Below are 24,693 nucleotides of genomic sequence, written 5' to 3'. Positions count from 1 at the left end.
TCCCCTCTGTACCCCCTGCACACCTGTCCCCCCCCCCCCCCATACACATATCTGTCCATCCGTCCCACACACACATATCAGTGCCCCCCTGCACGTCTGTCCCCCACCCCACACATATCAGTACCCCCTTGCACGTCCCCCCCCCCACACACACACACAAATAAGTACCCCCCCTGCACGTCTCTCCCCCCCCCCCCCCACACACACACACATTAGTACCCCCCTGCACGTCTTTTCCACACACACATATCAGTACCCCCCCTGCACGTCTCCCCCCCCCCCCACACACACATATATCAGTACCCCCCTGCACGTCTGTCCCCCACCCCACACATATCAGTACCCCCCTGCACGTCTCCCCCCCCCACACACACACACAAATAAGTACCCCCCTGCACGTCTCCCCCACCCCCACACATATATCAGTACCCCCCTGCGTGTCTTTTCCCCACACACATATCAGTAACCGCCCCTGCACGTCTTCCCCCCCCCCCACACTCGCACAAATAAGTACCCCCCTGCACGTCCCCCCCCCCCACACACACACACATCAGTACCCCCAGCAAGTCTGTCCCCCCCCCCCCACACACATATCAGTACCCCCAGCAAGTCTGTCCCCCCCCCCCCACACACATATCAGTACCCCCCATGCACGTCTGCCCCCCCCCCCCCCCACATATCAGTACCCCCATGCACGTCTGCCCCGCCCCCCCCCCACACACATATCAGTACCCCCATGCACGTCTGCCCCGCCCCCCCCCACACACATATCAGTACCCCCATGCACGTCTGCCCCGCCCCCCACACACATATCTGTCCCCCCCTGCACATATCGGTACCCCCTTGCATGTCGGTGTTCCCCCCACACACATATCATTACCCCTTCTGTACACAGTGCAATGTGCTATTAACTTAAAAGCAGTCAATATTTTATTTTTTGTGACTGAGTGCTGCCTGTAGTGTTGCCACTATACCTGAGCCAGGGGTGGGGGACTACTTTACTCCGGTCTCCAGGAGAGTTGCGCTTCGGCTGTCTGTCCTTGCACACTAGATCCCGGGTGCCCAGGAGAAGGGGGGGGAGCGGATATCGCGGCAAGCCCTCTGTAGTTGCATGCAGGGCTTCCATCTCATCCTCCTCCACCGATCATGCGGCACTTCCGGCCGGCTCTCTCCCCACATCTCCTCACTGTCGCCGCTACTAGGGCGGCACTGCAGGCTGGGGATAGAGCGGTCCGTCCGGGATGTCACAGGCGCAACCGCCCCCTAGCCTGGCGGCTGGCGCCAATGCGCCATAAGGCATGCATTTAAAAAAAATGGTATTTAAATAATCTGAATCTCCAGCAAGTGGCTGGGGATCCGGATTTTGCCGCTCCCGCTACCCTGGCGCTCTAGGCAGCCGCCTGACCCGCCTATTGGTAGCGCCGGCCCTGGACACATCACAGCACCTTTTTATGCAATGGAGAATGTAACCGAAGGAGCTGGAGCAGACGAAGGTGGGTAGGGATGAATAAGGATACATTTTATAACAGGGAGATCTCACTATTGGACTAGACAAGACCCATAAGCCAGGTACTGATTCAGTCCACCAGGTTCCACCTGTGACAGACTCACCCGGGACATCCCCGGACCCTCTTATGCAGGGGTCAAGTCCTGGGGAAAAAAGTGTGGGAACTCTCACCCAAGATCCACTCCCCCCACCAAAAAAAATAAAAAAATGATACGCTCATATGCATATATATTTTACAGAAAATACAGTGCAACATTTGGCACCGGGGGCAGATCCTATATCTGGCACCACCACCTTAAAATGTAAAAACACCCTTCTGTGCCCCCCGCATACCTCTGTAGCCTTCAATATCTCTTTGTCACGATTGTGTACCCCCTCTCCACAACTACACCTCTGGACCCCTTTACATTACACCGTACCCTGCACCTCTGGACCCCTTTATATTACACAGCACCTTGGACCCCTTTACATTACACTGCACCCTGCACCTCTGGACCCCTTTACATTACACAGCACCTCTGGACCCCTTTATATTACACAGCACCCTGCACCTCTGGATCCCTTTACATTACACAGCACCGCACCTCTGGACCCCTTTACATTACACAGCACCCTGCACCTCTGGACCCCTTTATATTACACAGCACCCTGCACCTCTGGATCCCTTTACATTACACAGCACCGCACCTCTGGACCCCTTTACATTACACAGCACCCTGCACCTCTGGGGCCCTTTACATTACACAGCACCTTGCACCTCTGGACCCCTTTACATTACACAGCACCTTGCACCTATGGACCCCTTTACATTACACAGCACCTCTGGACCCCTTTATATTACACAGCACCCTGCACCTCTGGATCCCTTTACATTACACAGCACCCTGCACCTCTGGACTCCTTTACATTACACAGCACCGCACCTCTGGACCCCTTTACATTACACAGCACCCTGCACCTCTGGGGCCCTTTACATTACACAGCACCTTGCACCTCTGGACCCCTTTACATTACACAGCACCTTGCACCTATGGACCCCTTTACATTACACAGCACCTTGCACCTATGGAACCCTTTACATTACACAGCACCTTGCACCTATGGACCCCTTTACATTACACAGCACCCTGCACCTCTGGACCCCTTTACATTACACCGTACCCTGCACCTCTGGACCCCTTTATATTACACAGCACCTCTGGACTCCTTTACATTACACCGTACCCTGCACCTCTGGACCCCTTTACATTACACAGCACCCTGCACCTCTGGACCCCTTTACATTACACAGCACCCTGCACCTATGGACCCCTTTACATTACACAGCACCTTGCACCTATGGAACCCTTTACATTACACAGCACCCTGCACCTCTGGACCACTTTACATTACACAGCACCCTGCACCTCTGGACCCCTTTACATTACACCGTACCCTGCACCTCTGGACCCCTTTATATTACACAGCACCTTGGACCCCTTTACATTACACTGCACCCTGAACCTCTGGACCCCTTTACATTACACAGCACCTCTGGACCCCTTTATATTACACAGCACCCTGCACCTCTGGATCCCTTTACATTACACAGCACCCTGCACCTCTGGTCCCCTTTACATTACACAGCACCGCACCTCTGGACCCCTTTACATTACACAGCACCCTGCACCTCTGGGGCCCTTTACATTACACAGCACCTTGCACCTCTGGACCCCTTTACATTACACAGCACCTTGCACCTATGGACCCCTTTACATTACACAGCACCTTGCACCTATGGAACCCTTTACATTACACAGCACCTTGCACCTATGGACCCCTTTACATTACACAGCACCCTGCACCTCTGGACCACTTTACATTACACAGCACCCTGCACCTAAGGACCTCTTTACATTATACAGCACCCTGCACCTCTGGACCCCTTTACATTACACCGTACCCTGCACCTCTGGACCCCTTTATATTACACAGCACCTCTGGACTCCTTTACATTACACCGTACCCTGCACCTCTGGACCCCTTTACATTACACAGCACCCTGCACCTCTGGACCCCTTTACATTACACAGCACCCTGCACCTATGGACCCCTTTACATTACACAGCACCTTGCACCTATGGAACCCTTTACATTACACAGCACCCTGCACCTCTGGACCACTTTACATTACACAGCACCCTGCACCTCTGGACCCCTTTACATTACACCGTACCCTGCACCTCTGGACCCCTTTATATTACACAGCACCTCTGCACTCCTTTACATTACACCGTACCCTGCACCTCTGGACCCCTTTACATTACACCGTACCCTGCACCTCTGGACCCCTTTATATTACACAGCACCTTGGACCCCTTTACATTACACTGCACCCTGAACCTCTGGACCCCTTTACATTACACAGCACCTCTGGACCCCTTTATATTACACAGCACCCTGCACCTCTGGATCCCTTTACATTACACAGCACCCTGCACCTCTGGTCCCCTTTACATTACACAGCACCCTGCACCTCTGGACCCCTTTACATTACACAGCACCCTGCACCTCTGGACCCCTTTACATTACACAGCACCTTGCACCTCTGGACCCCTTTACATTACACAGCACCCTGCACCTCTGGGGCCCTTTACATTACACAGCACCTTGCACCTCTGGACCCCTTTACATTACACAGCACCTTGCACCTATGGACCCCTTTACATTACACAGCACCTTGCACCTATGGACCCCTTTACATTACACAGCACCTTGCACCTATGGACCCCTTTACATTACACAGCACCCTGCACCTCTGGACCACTTTACATTACACAGCACCCTGCACCTAAGGACCTCTTTACATTATACAGCACCCTGCACCTCTGGACCCCTTTACATTACACCGTACCCTGCACCTCTGGACCCCTTTATATTACACAGCACCTCTGGACTCCTTTACATTACACAGCACCCTGCACCTCTGGACCCCTTTACATTACACAGCACCGCACCTCTGGACCCCTTTACATTACACAGCACCCTGCACCTCTGGGGCCCTTTACATTACACAGCACCTTGCACCTCTGGACCCCTTTACATTACACAGCACCTTGCACCTATGGACCCCTTTACATTACACAGCACCTTGCACCTATGGACCCCTTTACATTACACAGCACCCTGCACCTCTGGACCACTTTACATTACACAGCACCCTGCACCTAAGGACCTCTTTACATTATACAGCACCCTGCACCTCTGGACCCCTTTACATTACACCGTACCCTGCACCTCTGGACCCCTTTATATTACACAGCACCTCTGGACTCCTTTACATTACACCGTACCCTGCACCTCTGGACCCCTTTACATTACACAGCACCCTGCACCTCTGGACCCCTTTACATTACACAGCACCCTGCACCTCTGGACCCCTTTACATTACACAGCACCCTGCACCTCTGGACCCCTTTACATTACACAGCATCGCACCTCTGGACCCCTTTACATTACACAGCACCCTGCACCTCTGGACCCTGTTACATTACACAGCACCCTGCACCTCTGGACCCCTTTACATTACAGAGTACTCTGGACCCCTTTACATTACACAGCACCCTGCACCTAAGGACCTCTTTACATTACACAGCAACCTGCACCTCTGGACCCCATTACATTACACAGACACTCCCCCCAACAGTTCAGACCCCCCCACAGTGCAGACCCCCACCCCCACAGTACAGACACCCCTATAGTGCAGCCCCCCACAGTACAGACACCCTTACAGTGCAGACCCCCACCCGACACAGTACAGACACCCCTACAGTGCAGACCCCCACCCCTATAGTGCAGACCCCCACAGTACAGACACCCCCACAGTACAGACACCCCTATAGTGCAGACTCCCACCCCTACAGTGCAGACCCCCACAGTATAGACACCCCTACAGTGCAGACCCCCATCCCCCACAGTACAGACACCCTTACAGTGCAGACCCCCACCCGACACAGTACAGACACCCCTACAGTGCAGACCCCCACCCCTATAGTGCAGACCCCCACAGTACAGACACACCTACAGTTCAGACCCCCATCCCCCACAGTACAGACACCCCTATAGTGCAGATCCCCACCCCTACAGTGCAGCCCCCCACAGTACAGACACCCCTATAATGCAGCCCCCCCCCCCCCCATAGTACAGACACCCCTACAGTGAAGGCCCCCACCCCACGGTACAGACACCCCTACAGTGCAGACCCCCCACAGTACAGACACCCCTATAGTGCAGACTCCCACCCCTACAATGCAGACCCCCACAGTACAGACACCCCTACAGTGCAGACCCCCATCCCCCACAGTACAGACACCCCTATAGTGCAGATCCCCACCCCTACAGTGCAGCCCCCCACAGTACAGACACCCCTATAGTGCAGACCCCCCCATAGTACAGACACCCCTACAGTGAAGGCCCCCACCCCACGGTACAGACACCCCTACAGTGCAGACCCCCCACAGTACAGACACCCCTATAGTGCAGACTCCCACCCCTACAATGCAGACCCCCACAGTACAGACACCCCTACAGTGCAGACCCCCATCCCCCACAGTACAGACACCCCTATAGTGCAGATCCCCACCCCTACAGTGCAGCCCCCCACAGTACAGACACCCCTATAGTGCAGATCCCCACCCCTACAGTGCAGCCCCCCACAGTACAGACACCCCTATAGTACAGACACACCTACAGTTCAGACCCCCATCCCCCACAGTACAGACACCCCTATAGTGCAGATCCCCACCCCTACAGTGCAGCCCCCCACAGTACAGACACCCCTATAATGCAGACCCCCCCATAGTACAGACACCCCTACAGTGAAGGCCCCCACCCCACGGTACAGACACCCCTACAGTGCAGACCCCCCACAGTACAGACACCCCTATAGTGCAGACTCCCACCCCTACAATGCAGACCCCCACAGTACAGACACCCCTACAGTGCAGACCCCCATCCCCCACAGTACAGACACCCCTATAGTGCAGATCCCCACCCCTACAGTGCAGCCCCCCACAGTACAGACACCCCTATAGTGCAGACCCCCCCCATAGTACAGACACCCCTACAGTGAAGGCCCCCACCCCACGGTACAGACACCCCTACAGTGCAGACCCCCCACAGTACAGACACCCCTATAGTGCAGACTCCCACCCCTACAATGCAGACCCCCACAGTACAGACACCCCTACAGTGCAGACCCCCATCCCCCACAGTACAGACACCCCTATAGTGCAGATCCCCACCCCTACAGTGCAGCCCCCCACAGTACAGACACCCCTATAGTGCAGATCCCCACCCCTACAGTGCAGCCCCCCACAGTACAGACACCCCTATAGTGCAGACCCCCACAGTACAGACACACCTACAGTTCAGACCCCCATCCCCCACAGTACAGACACCCCTATAGTGCAGATCCCCACCCCTACAGTGCAGCCCCCCACAGTACAGACACCCCTATAATGCAGACCCCCCCATAGTACAGACACCCCTACAGTGAAGGCCCCCACCCCACGGTACAGACACCCCTACAGTGCAGACCCCCCACAGTACAGACACCCCTATAGTGCAGACTCCCACCCCTACAATGCAGACCCCCACAGTACAGACACCCCTACAGTGCAGACCCCCATCCCCCACAGTACAGACACCCCTATAGTGCAGATCCCCACCCCTACAGTGCAGCCCCCCACAGTACAGACACCCCTACAGTGCAGCCCCCCACAGTACAGACACCCCTATAATGCAGACCCCCCCCCCATAGTACAGACACCCCTACAGGGAAGGCCCCCACCCCACAGTAAAGACACCCCTATAGTGCAGACTCCCCCCCCCCCCCCCCCCCAGTACAGACCCATAATCAATACCTTAGTCAGAAGCGCGGGACATGCAAAAAACTGGTCAGGTGACCGGTCCCCTCCCCCTGTGTAGAAAGGAGGAGATGGGGGAGGCGGCTTTACTCGGCAATCGCTCTAGTAACAGCTCGGCGGAGACAGCCGAGACTACAGAGCCGCGGCACGGGAGAAGGGGGGTCACTCGGCTCGCACCCCCCCTCCCCCTCCTTGCAAAGCCACTACAGGCTCTCCGGTTTTCCCGTCACCGCCGTGGTGCAGCGGAAACCCGCCCGCAACCCAACCCACACTTGGTTCTCTGTTGCCGCGGGGGGGGGAAACGCCTGCCTGCGCGCGCTGCTCGAGTCCTGCAATGGGAACGCGCGTTCCTGCTGTCAAAATAGTGCAGGGACGCCGTTCCCACGCGTTCCCGCAGGACTCGAGCCCTGCTCTTATGTATAAAATTATCCTATGTTCACTAGGGGCATAGGATGACTGAGAAATGATATCTTGGACTACCTGAGATGGGATTATTATGTATTATCCACAATATATTCCAGGATATCTGTAAAGAACTATTTACTGTTTGTTGATTCTGAACTCAACGGGTTAATTGTAAGAGTGACACATTCATACTGTTGGGACACATACTGTTAGATGATAATGTCCTCACCTCCAGCCATCTGTCTGTTCTCTGTGCTAATTGGCCCTGCTATTGTGTGAAGATGTCCTGTGTTTACACTTTTGATAATGTGTATTGTATAGCAGGAGACGTGACGTCTACTCTGAAAGGTCATATCTGAGTCGCCTAGTCTGGGTAAATGATTAGTTAATTAGCTCATGTTAATTTAGGTTCTGGCTACCTCCTCTTTAAACTGTATATAAGGTTGTATTCTTGGTTCTATTAAACACTCCATGTTCAGCAGACAAACAAGTCTCGTCTCGTTGTGTGCTTGTGAGCAGCTGGAATATCTGATATCTATATCCAGACTGATGGGAAGCGGTATATGACGGAAGCACTCAAGCGGAGTGTGGGACGTTCCGTTACACCACCTATAACTTCTCTTTTTATTTTATTTTTTATTATTACACTTTAAACTGCTTTTTCTTTTCCTCCATTCATCTTATGTGTTATGAATACTTTATTCCTTGTGTGGAACTAAGAATATGTTTTTTTTTTTTTTTTTAAAGCTACAGTTCTCAGAATAATTGGGGTTTACTGGAAGGATGTGAAAATATCACCACTTCGGAGTGCAATGTGTCCAGCTTAGATTTCTATGTAAGATCGAAGTTACTTGTTTCAGTTTACAATGCCCAAACAGATGAACACAACTCCAGCATAGTCACTTTTTTGCCCATGGAAGAAAGTAAGTTGCCATAAATATACCTGTAAAGCATTTCTCTGCTACATTTGCTTGTGCTTTGTGTATCACACTTAACCAGTCTTTGGGTTCTGTGTTGTGCGAATGCCTAACTATTTGCATGGGCACCACAAATGTCTGCCATATGCCATGTTTGTAATACTAATATCTCTATGGTCACTAGATGAAGCTGATGATCATAAATGTAGAATTGTTTAACCACTTGCTTACTGGGCACATATACCCCCTCCTGCCCAGGTGAAATTTCAGCTTCCGGCACTGCGTCGATTTAACTGACAATTGCGCGGTCGTGCGACATGGCTCCCAAACAAAATTGACGTCCTTTTTTTCCCACAAAAAGAGCTTTCTCTTGATGGTATTTGATCACCTCTGCGGTTTTTATTTGTTGCGCTATAAACAAAAAAAGAGCGACAATTTTGAAATAAAACACAATTTTTTTACTTTTTGCTATAATAAATATCCCAATTTAAAAATAAAAAAAAATAATTCTCAGTTTAGGCCGATACGTATTCTTCTACATATTTTTGGTAAAAAAAAAAAAATCTTAATAAGCGACTGGTTTGCGCAAAAGTTATAGCGCCTACAAAATAGGGGACAGAATTTTTTTTTTTATTATTATTTATTTTTTTACTAATGGCGGCGATCTGCGATTTTTATTGGGACTGCGACATTATGGCGGACACTTTTGACACATTTTTGGGACCATTCACATTTATACAGCGATTAGTGCTATAAATATGCACTAATTACTGTATAAATGTGACTGGCAGGGAAGGGGTTTACACTAGGGGGCGAGGAAGGGGTTAAATGTGTACCTTGCATAGTGTTTCTAACTGTGGGGGGAAGGGGACTGACAGGGGGAGGTGACCGATCTGTGTCCCTATGTACAAGGGACACAGCATCAGTCTCCTCTCTCCCTGACAGGACGTGGATCTGTGTGTTTACACACACAGATCCATGTCCTTGTCTGTGTAACCGCCGATAGCGGGTGTCGGGGGGACATCGCGGCCGCTAGGCACGCGCATTGGCATCTCAGTGATGTGGCGGGTGCGCGCGGGTCGCCGGTGGAACTCGCGTGCCCCCCAGTGGCCGGGGGAGCTGAGGACGTCAAAAGACGTCCTCCCGGCAATTAAGAGTCACCTTGTGGTCGTCTTTTGTTAATAGGCTGGATGCCAAGTGGTTAAATACCTCAGTGTTTCCCCAAAAGTAAGACCTACTGTGATATTCAGGGAGGGCTGCAATATATGCCCTACCCTGAAAATAAACCCTAGTTTAAAGTGGTTGTAAACTGCTACAGTAGAATCCTCTCTATTACAGTAGCATATAATGTAAAAGGTATGTGTTTCTGTAATCTAAACAAAAACCTTAGATACGGTGCCGCTCGGTGCTCAGCTGATCTCCCGCTGCTCTCCTCCTCTCTTGACTGTTAGTGGGGGATCTTGGCCCCCCCTCCTCTGCAGTGCTCGGAGCGGTGGAAGACGGCTGAAAGGCGTGCCATAGAAGCGCTGAGCGGCGCTCAGCTGATCCCCCGCTGCTCTCCTTTTCTCCAGGGATCTCGGCCCCCCTCCCTCTGCAGTGCTCGGAGTGGGGAAGACAGCTCAGATGGGTCACAAAGGTATTTGACACACTTATACCGCGTACACACAGTCGGAATTTTCAACAACAAATGTTCGATGTGAGCTTGTTGTCGGAAAATCTGACCACATGTACGCTTCATCGGACATTTGCTGTTGAAATTTCCGACAACAAATGTTTGAGAGCTGGTTCTCAAATTTTCCGACAACAGAACTAGTTGTCGGAAAATTTCGATCATGTGTGCAAAATTCCGACGCACAAAATTCCATGCATGTTTGGAATCAAGCAGAAGAGCCGCACTATTGAACTTAATTTTTCTCGGCTCATCGTACGTCTTGTACATCATTGCGTTCTTGACGTTCGGAATTTCCGACAACATTTGTGTGACCGTGTGTATGCAACACAAGTTTGAGCGAACATCCGATCGTCTGTACGCGGCATTAGATTACAGAAACGCACACCTTTAACATTATATACAGGTGAAACTTGAAAACTTTGAATATCGTGCAAAAGTTCATTTACTTCACTAATGCAACTTAAAAGGTGAAACTAATATATGAGACTCATTACATGCAAATCAAGATATTTCAAGCCGTGATTTGTCATAATTGTGATGATTACGGCTTACAGCTCATGAAAACCCCAAATCCACAATCTCAGAAAATTAGAATATTACATGCAATCAATAAAACAACAATATCAGACCTCTGAAAAGTAGAAGCATGCTTATGTACTCAGTACTTGGTTTGGGCCCCTCAATGCGGCGTGGCATGAAAGCTATCAGATGCCTATGGCACTGCTGAGGTGTTATGGAAGACCAGGATGCTTCATTAGCATCTTCAGCTCTTCTGCATTGCTCGGTCTCATGTCTCTCATCTTTCTCTTGGCAATGCCCCATAGATTCTCTATGGGGTTCAGGTCAGGCGCGTTTGCTGGCTAATCAAGCACAGTAATCCCACGGTCATTGAACCAGGTTTTGGTGCTTTTGGCAGTGTGGGCAGGTGCCCTGCTGGAAAATGAAGTCCGCATCCCCATAGAGCTTGTCTGCGGAAGGAAGCATGAAGTGCTCCAAAATCTCCTGGTAGATGGCTGCGGTGACCCCGGACTTAATGAAGCACAGTGGACCAACACCAGCAGATGACATGGCTCCTCAAATCAACACAGACTGTGAAAACTTCACACTGGACTTCAAGCATCTTGCAGTGTGTGCCTCTCCATTCTTCCTCCATACTCCGGCTCCTTGGTTTCCAAATGAGATGCAAAATTTGCTCTCATCAGAAAAAAGGACTTTGGACCACTGAGCAACAGACCAGGTGTGGTTTTCTTTAGCCCAGGTAAGACGCTTCTGACCTTGTTTTTTGTTCAGGAGTGGCTTGACAAGAGGAATACGACATTTGAAGCCCATGTCCAGGATCCGTCTGTGTGCGGTGGCTCTTGATGCGCTGACTCCAGCCTCCGTCCACTCCTTGTGAAAGTCCCCAACACTTTTGAGTGGCTTTTCTTTTCCTGACAATCCTCTACAGGCTGCGGTCATCCCTGCTGCTTGTGCACCTTTTTCTTCCACAATTTTCCCTTCCACATAACTTTCTATTGATGTGCTTTGATACAGCACTTTGGGAACATCCAACTTCTTTTGCAATTACCTTTTGAGGCTTTTACTCCTTATGGAGGGTGTCAATGATGGTTTTCTGCACAACTGTCAGGTAAGCAGCCTTTCCCATGATTATGATTCCTTCTGAACCTTGGATAGACTGGGAGACCATTTAAAGGCTCAGGAACCCTTTGCGGGTGTTATGACTTAATTAGCAGATTAGAGTGGGACACTTTGAGCCAAGAATATTGCACCTTTTCACAATATTCGAATTTTCTGAGATTGTGGATTTGGGGTTTTCATGAGCTGTAAGCCATAATCATCACAATTGTGACAAATCACGGCTTGAACTATCTTGATTTACATGTAATGAGTCTATCTCAAATATTCGTTTCACTTTTTAAAGCGGAGTTCCACCCAAAAATGGAACTTCCACTTTTCGGAAAATCCCCCCCCCCCTCCGGTGTCACATTTGGCACCTTTCAGGGGGGAGGGGGGTGCATATACCTGTCAGGCATTTGCACCCACTTCCGGGCATAGATGCCCATAGGAGTCACATCACTACCTATCCCCCCCCCCCACCCCCCCCCGGTCTCCTGGGAAACACACTGTTTAGCCACACGCACTTCCACTGAATTTCCTCCCCACCAATCAGGAAGCGGGTCCTGAGATCCGTTAATATTGCGTGACATAAAAAATTTAACTACCACTATTTTATTCTGTAAGGTGTCTGCTTTCAGAAACAGTCTGGTTTATGCAATCTTCAGGCCTAACATGATTGATTGATTTTTTTTAAACGTGTGTAAAAAAACGCAAATGGATTTGGCAGCAAAAGCAAAAAGGAATTTTTACTTGTAAATTTTGTATCCCGGAGTTCAGTGCCGGACAAAGGCCACCCTCCTTTATTTTCTTGTGTTACTCTGCATTGCTTGCAACAAAACTCAGACTGACTCACCTTTCCAAAGTAATATGTTGTGTACATTGACATATTTTCTTCTTTTTAAAGCTTTGATTGGACCCCCCACAAACCTGAAATTGACTATACAGGACAATGATTTACACATTGCTGTTGAAGCACCTGAAGGATTTAGGCACAAAGGTTTCCAGGATTTCTGTACATGGATGTATCACCTAAAGGCTTGGAAAAATTCAGCCCCTATGGAAGTAAGTGATGTGTTAAAGGATATATTCACCTTTAGCAATATGAAACACCCGTGTTTAGGGGGTAACATGTTGGTAAGGACCAAACACCCCCGTGACAACAGGTGGAGGTTCCTCTCCCCTGCAGCTGCTGTCACTTTTAAAATCGAAGAAGGATGGGGGTGGCTCCACCAGCACAGTTGGGTCATTCATTCACAGATCTCTGTTAAATAAATTACAAATTCTGTTTGCCACTACGGCAGAAGGCTTGTAATTCTCAATGGACTACAAATGTGCTGATCAGCGTACTCTTAGTCCAGGGGTGCCCGACCTTTTGATGAGCCAGGGCCACTTTAGGGACTTGGTATCTGGTGGCAGGCCATAATGAGCGTAGCGGGTGGATGACAAGTCCCTGTCCACTCTGCATAGGCAGAGCAGACACGGACACAGGTCAGTTTACATCTGCCGTTCTATAGAGGTGAATGGAGGGTCCGATTGGGTCCACCTGTAAAAAAAAAAAAAAAATTTTTTTTTTTTTTTTTTACCAAAATAGGTAGAAGAATACGTATCGGCCTAAACTGAGGAACATTTTTTTTTATATATTTTTGGGGGATATTTATTATAGCAAAAAGTTAAAAATATTGCTTTTTTTTTCAAAATTGTCGCTCTATTTTTGTTTATAGCGCAAAAAATAAAAACCGCCGAGGTGATCAAATACCACCAAAAGAAATCCCTATTTGTGGGGAAAAAAGGACGCCAATTTTGTTTGGGAGCCACGTCGCATGACCGTGCAATTGTCGGTTAAAACGACGCAGTGCCGAATCGCAAAAACTGGCCGTGTCCTTTACCTGCCTAAAGGTCCGGGTCTTAAGTGGTTAATGATATTTGAGTGGAAATTTTAGATGTGATGTGGTGCTTTTTTCATTGTTTTTTTTTATTATTTATTTAATTTTGCAGGTTATCGCTATGGAAAGTAAAGTATCTCACTTTACGATAAAAGCTGTGAAAGCCTCGGAAACCTATTGTGCGAATGCACATACACGATGTGAGCACAGCAACAGAACCGGACTTTATAGTGAGACTTACTGCATTGCAACTGGTACATATCCACTTCAGATAAAAGCTTGTACAAGGCCTGTTCATAAGCGTGTGCTCGTTTGTGTTTGTAACTAAATACATCTATACTTCAGCTTTACTGCATGGGACATGTACTGTAATTTGCAGCTGCAAAAAAAAATGGTCATTCCCTGTTTTAGATGCAGTAAAAATGTCCAAAACCTGTATTTTTTGCATGTTAGGCCTCATGCACAGAGGCAGTTTGAGGCTTCTGATGTTAAAGCGGAACTATGCTGTATCTGATCACCACAAACCAAAAACACTATTTAATTCATTTTGGCCCAGATTCTCAAAGGGCTTACGACGGCGTAGCGCCATGTACGCCGTCGTAAGTCCTAATCTGGGCCGTCGTATCTATGCGACTGATTCTTACAATCAGTTACGCATAGGTATCCATTAGATCTGACAGGCGTAAGGCTCTTACGCCGTCGGATCTTAAATGCAATTTTTTTTGGTCCGCTAGGTGGCGCTTCCTTCGTTTTCCCTGTCGAGTATGCAAATTAGCTAGATACGCGAATTCCCGAATGTATGCGCGGCCGACGCAGTCAAGTTACGACGTTTACGTTAGGCTTGTCCCGGCGTAAAGTTGCCCCTGGGTATATGAGGCGCAACCAATGTTAAGTATGGCCGTCGTTCCCGCGTCGAAATTTGAAAAGTTACGTCGTTTGCGTAAGTCGTCCGTGAATGGGGCTGGACGCCATTTACGTTCACGTCGAAACCAATGACGTCCTTGCGACGTCATTTGGAGCAATGCACCCTGGGATATTTTATGGACGGCGCGGGAACGCACTTCATTTAAATGCTACACGCCCCCTACCCGCCAAATTTGAATTCCGACGGGTGATTTACGCAACGCCGCCACAACTTTACACGCAAGTGCTTTGTGAATAAAGCACTTGCCTGAAAAACTTGCGGCGGCGTAACATAAATCAAATACGTTACGCCCGCCCAGTTTTACGCCGATCTACGAGAATCTGGGCCACTATATTTGAAGCAAACACAGTGGTGGTGGCTGGTGCTCAAAATTTTGGGGCAAACAAACTGAAGAAAAAAAACCATCAATTGCCACCACTGTGCCCATTAAACGCAGCCACTGTGCCCATCAAACGCCACCGGTTTGCCCCCCCCCCCCAAATGCCGCCAGTTTCCCCCCAAATGCAGCTAGTTTGTCCCCCGCCCAGCACTTACCTTCCACGGGTCAGCGCCATCCTCTCCATGCTCCCTCGATGTCTTCTGCCGCCCTCGATGTTGCTTCAGCCGATCAGGTGACCGGTAACCAGAGCCGATGCACCTGATTGGCGGGTCAGTGTTACGGAAGGCAAAATTCCCTAACACAACATTGTTTAACCAGGGAACGCACAGCCTGTGCGCCCTCTGGTTAACCATTTGGAAGCCAATTAGCGCCCACAGGCTGTAATCAGGAAGCCTATTGGAGCCTTTCGCTCTAATCGGGCGCTTCCAAAACACACCCACCGCTGTTATTCAGATGGCCGGCTCTCAACAGGGGGCCGGACAACTGAATAGTGGGCGGCAGCGGCGACAATAGATATATGCAATGCATGAATATATCTATAGTTGAGTGACGGGTGCTGGAGAGAGGGGACGGCGCTCCTGCGCCCACTATGGATGCCCTGCAACTGAGCAAACGCCCATATCCGTTCATGTCTCCATCCTTTTATTTTTGCTAAGAAATTATTCATGTAGCATTTACTACATGGAAAGTGGCCTGGTAACCAGAAACAGCGGCTGGAGCGCATATCCGGCCTGGGTTTCCGACCCCAGGCTTTGGCGTGCGTTCTAGGCCACAGGAACACGCCATTTTTGGACTGACCTCGAGCTCCTTGCATTCCAGCAGGGACTGAAACACATATGGAGTAAGGGAATATAGGTTTCTGCTCATCCCACATAAAGTCCTCACTAGTATGTCACTACATTACTCTTGACACCATGGTATTATTTACTTTTAATTCTATTAAAATAAAAAAATAAAAAAATTCCTACATGTCACAATGTCCATTACTGTGGTTGTTGACACCAACACAGCCCGGGGGCCCCACACATTTTTCTCTCAGGGTTCCCTTCCATATCCCTGCCCCTTTTTCACTAACTGTTCTTTCCCCGCCATCCTCGAGGAGGGGCTTTGGCTCTCACATTATAAGTACTGCTAAATAACCATTTGTAGTTTGGCTCTGTCATGGACCTTGGAATGCAGAAGTGTTCCTCCTTGAAATCTGTTACACAGTGCCCTGTCTTAAGGCTCCAGACGGCTCCATTGTTCTGTGTCTGGCTATTGTGTACATTGATTTCCCCCCCCTGGGGCTTCTGTCTCATTACACATAGCAGTCCTTCTACTCAAGCTATCGGACCAATCCCTGCTGAACCCATTTTCAAGTCCTCATTTGAATTGGTAAGAGGACCTGAAGGAGAACTACATGTACTTTACAATTGACCAATAGGAAATTGTTTGTTGGGGGCGGGATTTTCCAAATTCTGTATAAAAGTGTGTTGTGTACTTCCAATAAAGGTCTTCCTGTTTGAACTTACATACAGCCTGCCTGGTGTTTGTTCTAATGGATTCCGAACGGCACATAGCTGTAGTTTGGATCCCGGAGCCTTGGATGACCGAACCATCAGACGTTGCGATCTGCAAGCTGACTCAACAGTAGCAGAGGAGTGTCGGGGGAGCGGAAGCGAGCGAGCAAGGGTCTTGTTACATTGGTGGCAGCAGTGGGATTAAACCCCTCCAGAGCGCCCCCCTACCACCCTCAGACTAATGGGCTGTGTGAGAGATTTAACAAGACCCTTGCTCGCTCGCTTCCGCTCCCCCGACACTCCTCTGCTACTGTTGAGTCAGCTTGCAGATCGCAACGTCTGATGGTTCGGTCATCCAAGGCTCCTTCCCATGTGCAGAAATACATCCGCTATTTACGTTGGAAGTCTAAAGCCTCATGCACATGGGCAGTTTGAAAGTTTATTTATATAAGGAGTGTTGGGGTATGCACAGGTAGTAGCACATACAGTAAGTACATGCAATTTCAGAATAATGGGGAATGTACTGTTTAGCATTTATATATGTCAATTCTTATCATTTGTTTATGCTTATAGTTTCTCTTTGCCATCCGGAAAATATCCTAAAAATACGTACAATTTTAAGACTTGCTACCAGCTGATTTGGTTGCTTTCCATTGCTCTCCAGGCTGCTAGAAAGGTTCTAGGCGAAGTACACTTTGTATCACTCCGCCTGGAACGGGAACCATCGCTACAAAGGAAACATTGGCTTATGTGGCTCCTGCTTCCTTCACTGCTGGCGCTGGCTTCATGCACCCTTATGCTCTGGGATGGTGGATCCCAAGCCCCGTTTTATAGAAACCATTGTTTCCATACACTGCCCTACTTCATAGAAGGCATGGTTTACATACACTGCCCTACTTCATAGAAGGCATGGTTTACATACACTGCCCTACTTCATAGAAGGCATGGTTTACATACACTGCCCTACTCCATAGAAGCCATGGTGTCCATACACAGCCCTACTCCATAGAAGCCATGGTTTCCATATACTGCCCTACTCCATAGAAGCCATGGTTTTCGTCCGCTGCCCTACTCTATAGAAGCCATGGTGTCCATACATTGCCCTACTTCATAGAAGCCATGGTGTTCATACACTGCCCTACTCCATAGAAGCCATGGTGTCCATACACTGCCCTACTCCATAGAAGCCATGGTGTCCATACACTGCCCTACTCCATAGAAGCCATGGTGTCCATACACTGCCCTACTCCATAGAAGCCATGGTGTCCAGTCCATACACTGCCCTACTCCATAGAAGCCATGGTGTCCATACACTGCCCTACTCCACAGAAGCCATGGTGTCCATACACTGCCCTACTCCAAAGAAGCCATGGTGTCCATACACAGCCCTACTCCATCAAAGCCATGGTGTCCATACACTGCCCTACTCCATAGAAGCCATGGTTTCCATATACTGCCCTACTCCATAGAAGCCATGGTTTTCGTCCGCTGCCCTACTCTATAGAAGCCATGGTGTCCATACATTGCCCTACTTCATAGAAGCCATGGTGTCCATACACTGCCCTACTCCATAGAAGCCATGGTGTCCATACACTGCCCTACTTCATAGAAGGCATGGTTTACATACACTGCCCTACTTCATAGAAGGCATGGTTTACATACACTGCCCTACTTCATAGAAGGCATGGTTTACATACACTGCCCTACTCCATAGAAGCCATGGTGTCCATACACAGCCCTACTCCATAGAAGCCATGGTGTCCATACACAGCCCTACTCCATAGAAGCCATGGTGTCCATACACAGCCCTACTCCATAGAAGCCATGGTGTCCATACACTGCCCTACTCCACATAAGCCATGGTGTCCATACACTGCCCTACTCCACATAAGCCATGGTGTCCATACACAGCCCTACTCCATAGAAGCCATGGTGTCCATACACAGCCCTACTCCATAGAAGCCATGGTGTCCATACACAGCCCTACTCCATAGAAGCCATGGTGTCCAGTCCATACACTGCCCTACTCCATAGAAGCCATGGTGTCCATACACTGCCCTACTCCACAGAAGCCATGGTGTCCATACACTGCCCTACTCCAAAGAAGCCATGGTGTCCATACACAGCCCTACTCCATCAAAGCCATGGTGTCCATACACTGCCCTACTCCATAGAAGCCATGGTTTCCATATACTGCCCTACTCCATAGAAGCCATGGTTTCCGTCCGCTGCCCTACTCTATAGAAGCCATGGTGTCCATACATTGCCCTACTTCATAGAAGCCATGGTGTCCATACACTGCCCTACTCCATAGAAGCCATGGTGTCCATACACTGCCCTACTTCATAGAAGCCATATTTTTCATACACAGCTTTACTAAAGAATATTGTGTGTTTTAGTACTACAGTTGCTCTTTAGATGGTAAATCACTTCAATGGTAACGGTATTCAGCTGGTTTTGTGTGCCTTTTTTATTTTTAGATCCTCGGTCTTACGTGAAAGAGTGGATCATAGGGTCGGTTTTTGGGGCAATAATTGTGATCTCGATCATTCTCTACATCTGTCTTTGCCCTTTGAAACGGTACTTGAAGCATGTATTCTTCCCTAAAAGCAAGCTGCCATCAAGCATTGAGAAGGTAAAGAGAAAATAGATGAAGGGGTAGTGACCAGGTTTTTTTTCCTTTTTTTCCCTTTTATTATGACCATTACTAAAAAAAATATATATATTTAATAAATAATTAAATAAGTGTGTATGTATGTGTATAATATATGTATACAGTGCCTTGCGAAAGTATTCGGCCTCCTTGAACTTTGCGACCTTTTGCCACATTTCAGGATTCAAACATAAAGATATAAAACTGTAATTTTTTTTTGAAGAATCAACAACAAGTGGGACACAATCATGATGTGGAACGAAATTTATTGGATATTTCAAACTTTTTTAACAAATAAAAAACTGAAAAATTAGGCGTGCGAAATTATTCAGCCCCCTTAAGTTAATACTTTGTAGCGCCACCTTTTGCTGCGATTACAGCTGTATGTCGCTTGGGGTATGTCTCTATCAGTTTTGCACATCGAGAGACTGAAATTTTTGCCCATTCCTCCTTGCAAAACAGCTCAAGCTCAGTGAGGTTGGATGGAGAGCGTTTGTGAACAGCAGTTTTCAGTTCTTTCCACAGATTCTCGATTGGATTCAGGTCTGGACTTTGACTTGGCCATTCTAACACCTGGATATGTTTATTTGTGAACCATTCCATTGTAGATTTTGCTTTATGTTTTGGATCATTGTCTTGTTGGAAGACAAATCTCCGTCCCAGTCTCGGGTCTTTTGCAGACTCCATCAGGTTTTCTTCTGGAATGGTCCTGTATTTGGCTCCATCCATCTTCCCATCAATTTTAACCATCTTCCCTGTCCCTGCTGAAGAAAAGCAGGCCCAAACCATGATGCTGCCACCACCATGTTTGACTGTGGGGATGGTGTGTTCAGGGTGATGAGCTGTGTTGCTTTTACGCCAAACATAAAGTTTTGCATTGTTGCCAAAAAGTTGGATTTTGGTTTCATCTGACCAGAGCACCTTCTTCCACATGTATTGTGTGTCTCCCAGGTGGCTTGTGGCAAACTTTAAACAACACATTTTATGGATATCTTTAAGAAATGGCTTTCTTCTTGCCACTCTTCCATAAAGGCCAGATTTGTGCAGTATACGACTGATTGCTGTCCTATTGACAGAGTCTCCCCCCTCAGCTGTAGATCTCTGCAGTTCATCCAGAGTGATCATGGGCCTCTTGGCTGCATCTCTGATCAGTCTTCTTGTATGAGCTGAAAGTTTAGAGGGACGGCCAGGTCTTCGTAGATTTTCAGTGGTCTGATACTCCTTCCATTTCAATATTATCGCTTGCACAGTGCTCCTATGGATGTTTAAAGCTTGGGAAATCTTTTTGTATCCAAATCCGGCTTTAAACTTCTCCACAACAGTATCTCGGACCTGCCTGGTGTGTTCCTTGTTCTTCATGATGCTCTCTGCGCTTTAAACGGACCTCTGAGACTATCACAGTGCAGGTGCATTTATACGGAGACTTGATTACACACAGGTGCATGGGTGTCCGCTCCATAGGGCAAGGGGGGTCGTTTGCCCCCCCCCCCCCTGGAATCGAATCGCCAGGGAGATCCAGGAGCAGGGCCGAACTGGATCGCTCCCCTCCTTCTGTCCTCCGGCACTCGGATCGTATGTCATGGAACTGGGGCTGTGTGCAAGGTCCCGCCCCCCTAGTTCGGCTCGTCTGATAGTCTTCTAGTGTTCCACCTATCACACGAGCCGAACTAGGGGGGCGGGACCTTGCACACAGACCCAGCTCCGTGACATACGATACAAGCGCCAGAGTACAGTGGGAGGGGAGCGCCATTTTATATCGTTTACCAGGCCTGTGCTTTGTTTGTTCCAACATCTGTTGCCACAGGTATTACTAGACTATTTTCTGATGTGTTTTTAGCAAGTCTGGAAACGCAAAGCAAACACAACACAGAGTTGTAGCCTATGGCATAGTTTCTAGTTGTCCCTTAGAGTGCCTGTCCCTCTTCTGGAATCAAATCCATTTGTCCCTCATTCCAAAAGGTTCCTCTTTTAGACCTGAAATAAATATACTGTCAATATAGTGTAGTGTTTCAGTCAAGGGGGGGGGGGGGGGGGGTGCTGTGTAATGTAAAGGGGGCCAGTAATGAGGGGGTGCTGTGTAATGTAAAGGGGTCCAGAGCTGTGGGGTGCTGTGTAATGTAAAGGGGTCCAGAGGGGCAGTTGTGGAGAGGGTGTACACAGTAGTGACAAAGAGATATTGAAAGATGCAGGGGGCACAGTGGGGTGTTTTTACATTTTAACATGGGGGGGTGCTTTTAACCCCCGCTAGCGGTCGAAGAAAGGGTAAAATGCGACTGTGTATCGCCGCTGCCGAAGTGCGCCCCCCCCTGAAAAAATTTCAGCGGACGCACATGCACAGGTGGATTCTATTTATCATCATTAGTCATTTAGGTCAACATTGGATCATTCAGAGATCCTCACTGAACTTCTGGAGAGAGTTTGCTGCACTGAAAGTAAAGGGGCTGAATAATTTTGCACGCCCACAGTTTTTTTTTTTTTTAAAGTTTTTGAAATATCCAATAAATTTCGTTCCACTTCATGATTGTGTCCCACTTGTTGTTTCTTCAAAAAAAATTACAGTTTTATATCTTTGTTTGAAGCCTGAAATGTGGCAAAAGGTCGCAAAGTTCAAGGGGGCCGGATACTTTCGCAAGGCACTGTACGTGTGTGTGTATGCATGTATAAAAATTATCTCCTTTACAGCCTTATGTTTATAGAGGTCAGTAGCTCAAACAAAAATCTCCTCACGTAGTTTTATGAGTTAGATCAGTGATTCACCACCCCTTCTTCCGCCTGCTATGCTCAGAGGGGTAATGCAGAGTTTCAATCAGAAGCGGGGAGCCTGAAAGCCTTACTCCAGGTTTTAGTGAACCTTGGTGGATCCAGATCTCTGAACGCAGTCTGTACCTGTATGGATAGCGTAGCACGACCCAAGTATGAGAATACGCTGTACATTGTGGAGTGCTGTTTTGTAAAGTATTCAAAATAAACAGGCTTCCATTATGCAAAGTGCCAACATTCACCGCACCTCAACACATAAAATAGGAAGGAGGGCCAATCCACATTCTCATGTGTGTTTTTATGTTCTGTTCTTTTCTCTTTTATAGGGTCTGCAGGATTCTCCTCCAAACTACATTAACAACTTCTTTCTTCTCAATGAAGAAGAGACAACGGACAAGTGCTATATTATGCAGAACAGTCCGGTGGACGCCGAGGTCACCATAGATAAAAACAATTCAGGTGCTAAAGGCCGCGACTCCGGGAACTATTCCAATGAGGATGAGGTCACGGGCGACTCTGCAGCCACCAGTCGGTGCATTGACTCCACTGTGTGCGTCAGCTGAGGACTCCATATTTTTATGTACAAGTCTACTATCGCCTCTGACAGTATGTGATCACTATCATTGTTTTTATACTGACATTTGCAACACCTCTACCTGCATTATCCAGAATTTGTGTTCAAGAGAGCCTGTCATTTACCCCAGCAGGTGACATCTGAACACATTTGGTGTGAGCGTACATTTCATGTTCTGAATTAGCAGGACTTTACTGGTTTGATTCATTAAATGTATTTATTTATTTTCTGTTTTTATATAATTCATACAAGGTATGCAGCATTTAGGGTGTGTTTAGATCCATAAAGTCCTTATTTTAGTAGGGTTTACACTCAGGCCTGGACTGGCCCATAGGGCACACCAGGCATTTGTCTGGTGGGCTGCATGTCCTAACAAGAGCTGGCTAATCTTACGGAGAGTTCCAGAGGGTGATAACCATGACAGAAAATATGCGATTATATGCGCCTGGCTCTCACCCGCAGATCTCTGTCTACCGCAAGCCATGTGGACCTCTAGGGAGTGACATAGACCATCTGAGTCTTCCTGGACCGGTCCTCCCTTTGGCCTCGCCCCAGAATATGATGCCAGCGCTCAGTGGTAGTTGCCTATAAAAACCCCGTGGAGGAAGACAGAAAACAGAATCTGTTATGCCATGTACGTAGCCAGATTCTGTTTTCTACTTCCCTATTGGGTCTGGTGTGGGCCTCCAGGGAGGGACTGTGACACGGGCAGGAACTTACTCTGCTCGAGTAATCTTCCCACTGTGTCACCTCTCGCTGCGCTCAATAGAGAGGCCGGTGTTCAGGGAGGGGACAGTAGGCTGGTAGCCTGGGCAACCCATTGGTGGAGGAATAAAGATGTATCCGGCTTCGCACATCGCGTAGGATACGCAACGTGCTTAGGATACACAATGGGCGTAGCCAGATACTCAGCTGGATTCACGCAGGGCAGCGTATTTTTGAGCCGGCGTAGCGTATCGTATTTACGCCGCCGTAAGTCAGAGAGGCAAGTGCTGTATTCACAAAGCACTTGCCTCCTAAGTTACGGCGGCGTAGCTTATATGGGCCGGCGTAAGCGCGCCTAATTCAAATTGTGAAGAGGTGGGCGTGTTTTATGTAAATAAACCATGACCCGACGTGATCCACGTTTTTAACGAACGGCGCACGCGCCGTCCGTGGACATGTCCCAGTGTGCATTGCTCCAAAGTACGCCGCAAGGACAGATTGGTTTCAACGTGAACGTAAATTACGTCCAGCCCCATTCACGGACGACTTACGCAAACGACGTAAAAAAAATTTAATTCGACGCGGGAACGACGACCATACTTAACATTGGCTAGGCCAGCTATTTGTTCGACTAACTTTACGCCTGAAAACGCCTTACGTAAACGGCGTATCTTTACTGCGACGGGCAAGCGTACGTTCGTGAATAGGCGTATCTCGCTGATTTACGCATTCTAGGCATAAATCAGCGTTCACACCCCTAGCGGCCGGCGGAACTAGACAGCTAAGATACGACGGCGCAGGCAGTCGTATCTTAGCTAGATTTAAGTGTATCTCAATTTGAGAATACACTTAAATGTACGACGGCTTAAATTCAGAGTTACGACGGGGTATCCACTGATACACCGGCTTAACTCTTTGTGAATCTAGCTAACTGTCTTTATTCTTTTTCTCTGGGGCAGTACTGGTCTGCCACCCTCCAATAGGCCCGCAGGTGTCTTGATCCTCTCACAGTTTTTGCCCACAATGACTGAAGGAGGCTAAATCTAACTAAAAGACACTGAGAAACTGGTAGTTGTCATTATTTGTAACTTGGTGTTAAAAAAAAGGGCTGCTCAGTCTAAAATCTTTTGTCCCAGTCCAGGTCTGTTTAACTGAGATAGGGACCTTACGCTGTAAAGTGCAAATCGGTAGGCAACCCTGCCCTCAAGTACCCCCAACAGGCCATGTTTTTGAAATTTCTCTTAGATAAAATAGCTGTCCGAAATACCAAGCCATCGACTCTGAATGAATG

At 48.5% G+C, this 24,693-nt stretch overlaps 1 protein-coding gene across 2 annotated transcripts in view; it reads left to right on the top strand.

Annotated features, from left to right (window-relative positions):
• Positions 1 to 22,926, top strand: part of LOC120927905 (interferon alpha/beta receptor 1-like) — an 86,261-nt gene extending 63,335 nt beyond the window's left edge. For both annotated transcript variants that reach the window (XM_040338900.1, XM_040338901.1), the window contains 5 exons: positions 8,566 to 8,741; positions 12,929 to 13,086; positions 14,020 to 14,161; positions 19,191 to 19,345; positions 22,450 to 22,926. In XM_040338900.1, coding sequence (XP_040194834.1) covers positions 8,566 to 8,741; positions 12,929 to 13,086; positions 14,020 to 14,161; positions 19,191 to 19,345; positions 22,450 to 22,686 — 868 coding nt within the window. In that variant the 3' untranslated portion in view covers positions 22,687 to 22,926. The remainder of the gene's footprint in view (positions 1 to 8,565; positions 8,742 to 12,928; positions 13,087 to 14,019; positions 14,162 to 19,190; positions 19,346 to 22,449) is intronic.
• The last annotated feature ends 1,767 nt before the right edge of the window (positions 22,927 to 24,693 follow it).

The sequence above is a fragment of the Rana temporaria genome, chromosome 2, assembly GCF_905171775.1.
Source record: "Rana temporaria chromosome 2, aRanTem1.1, whole genome shotgun sequence".
Lineage (NCBI taxonomy): Eukaryota > Metazoa > Chordata > Amphibia > Anura > Ranidae > Rana > Rana temporaria.
This window is presented reverse-complemented; position numbering and strand designations above follow the sequence as displayed.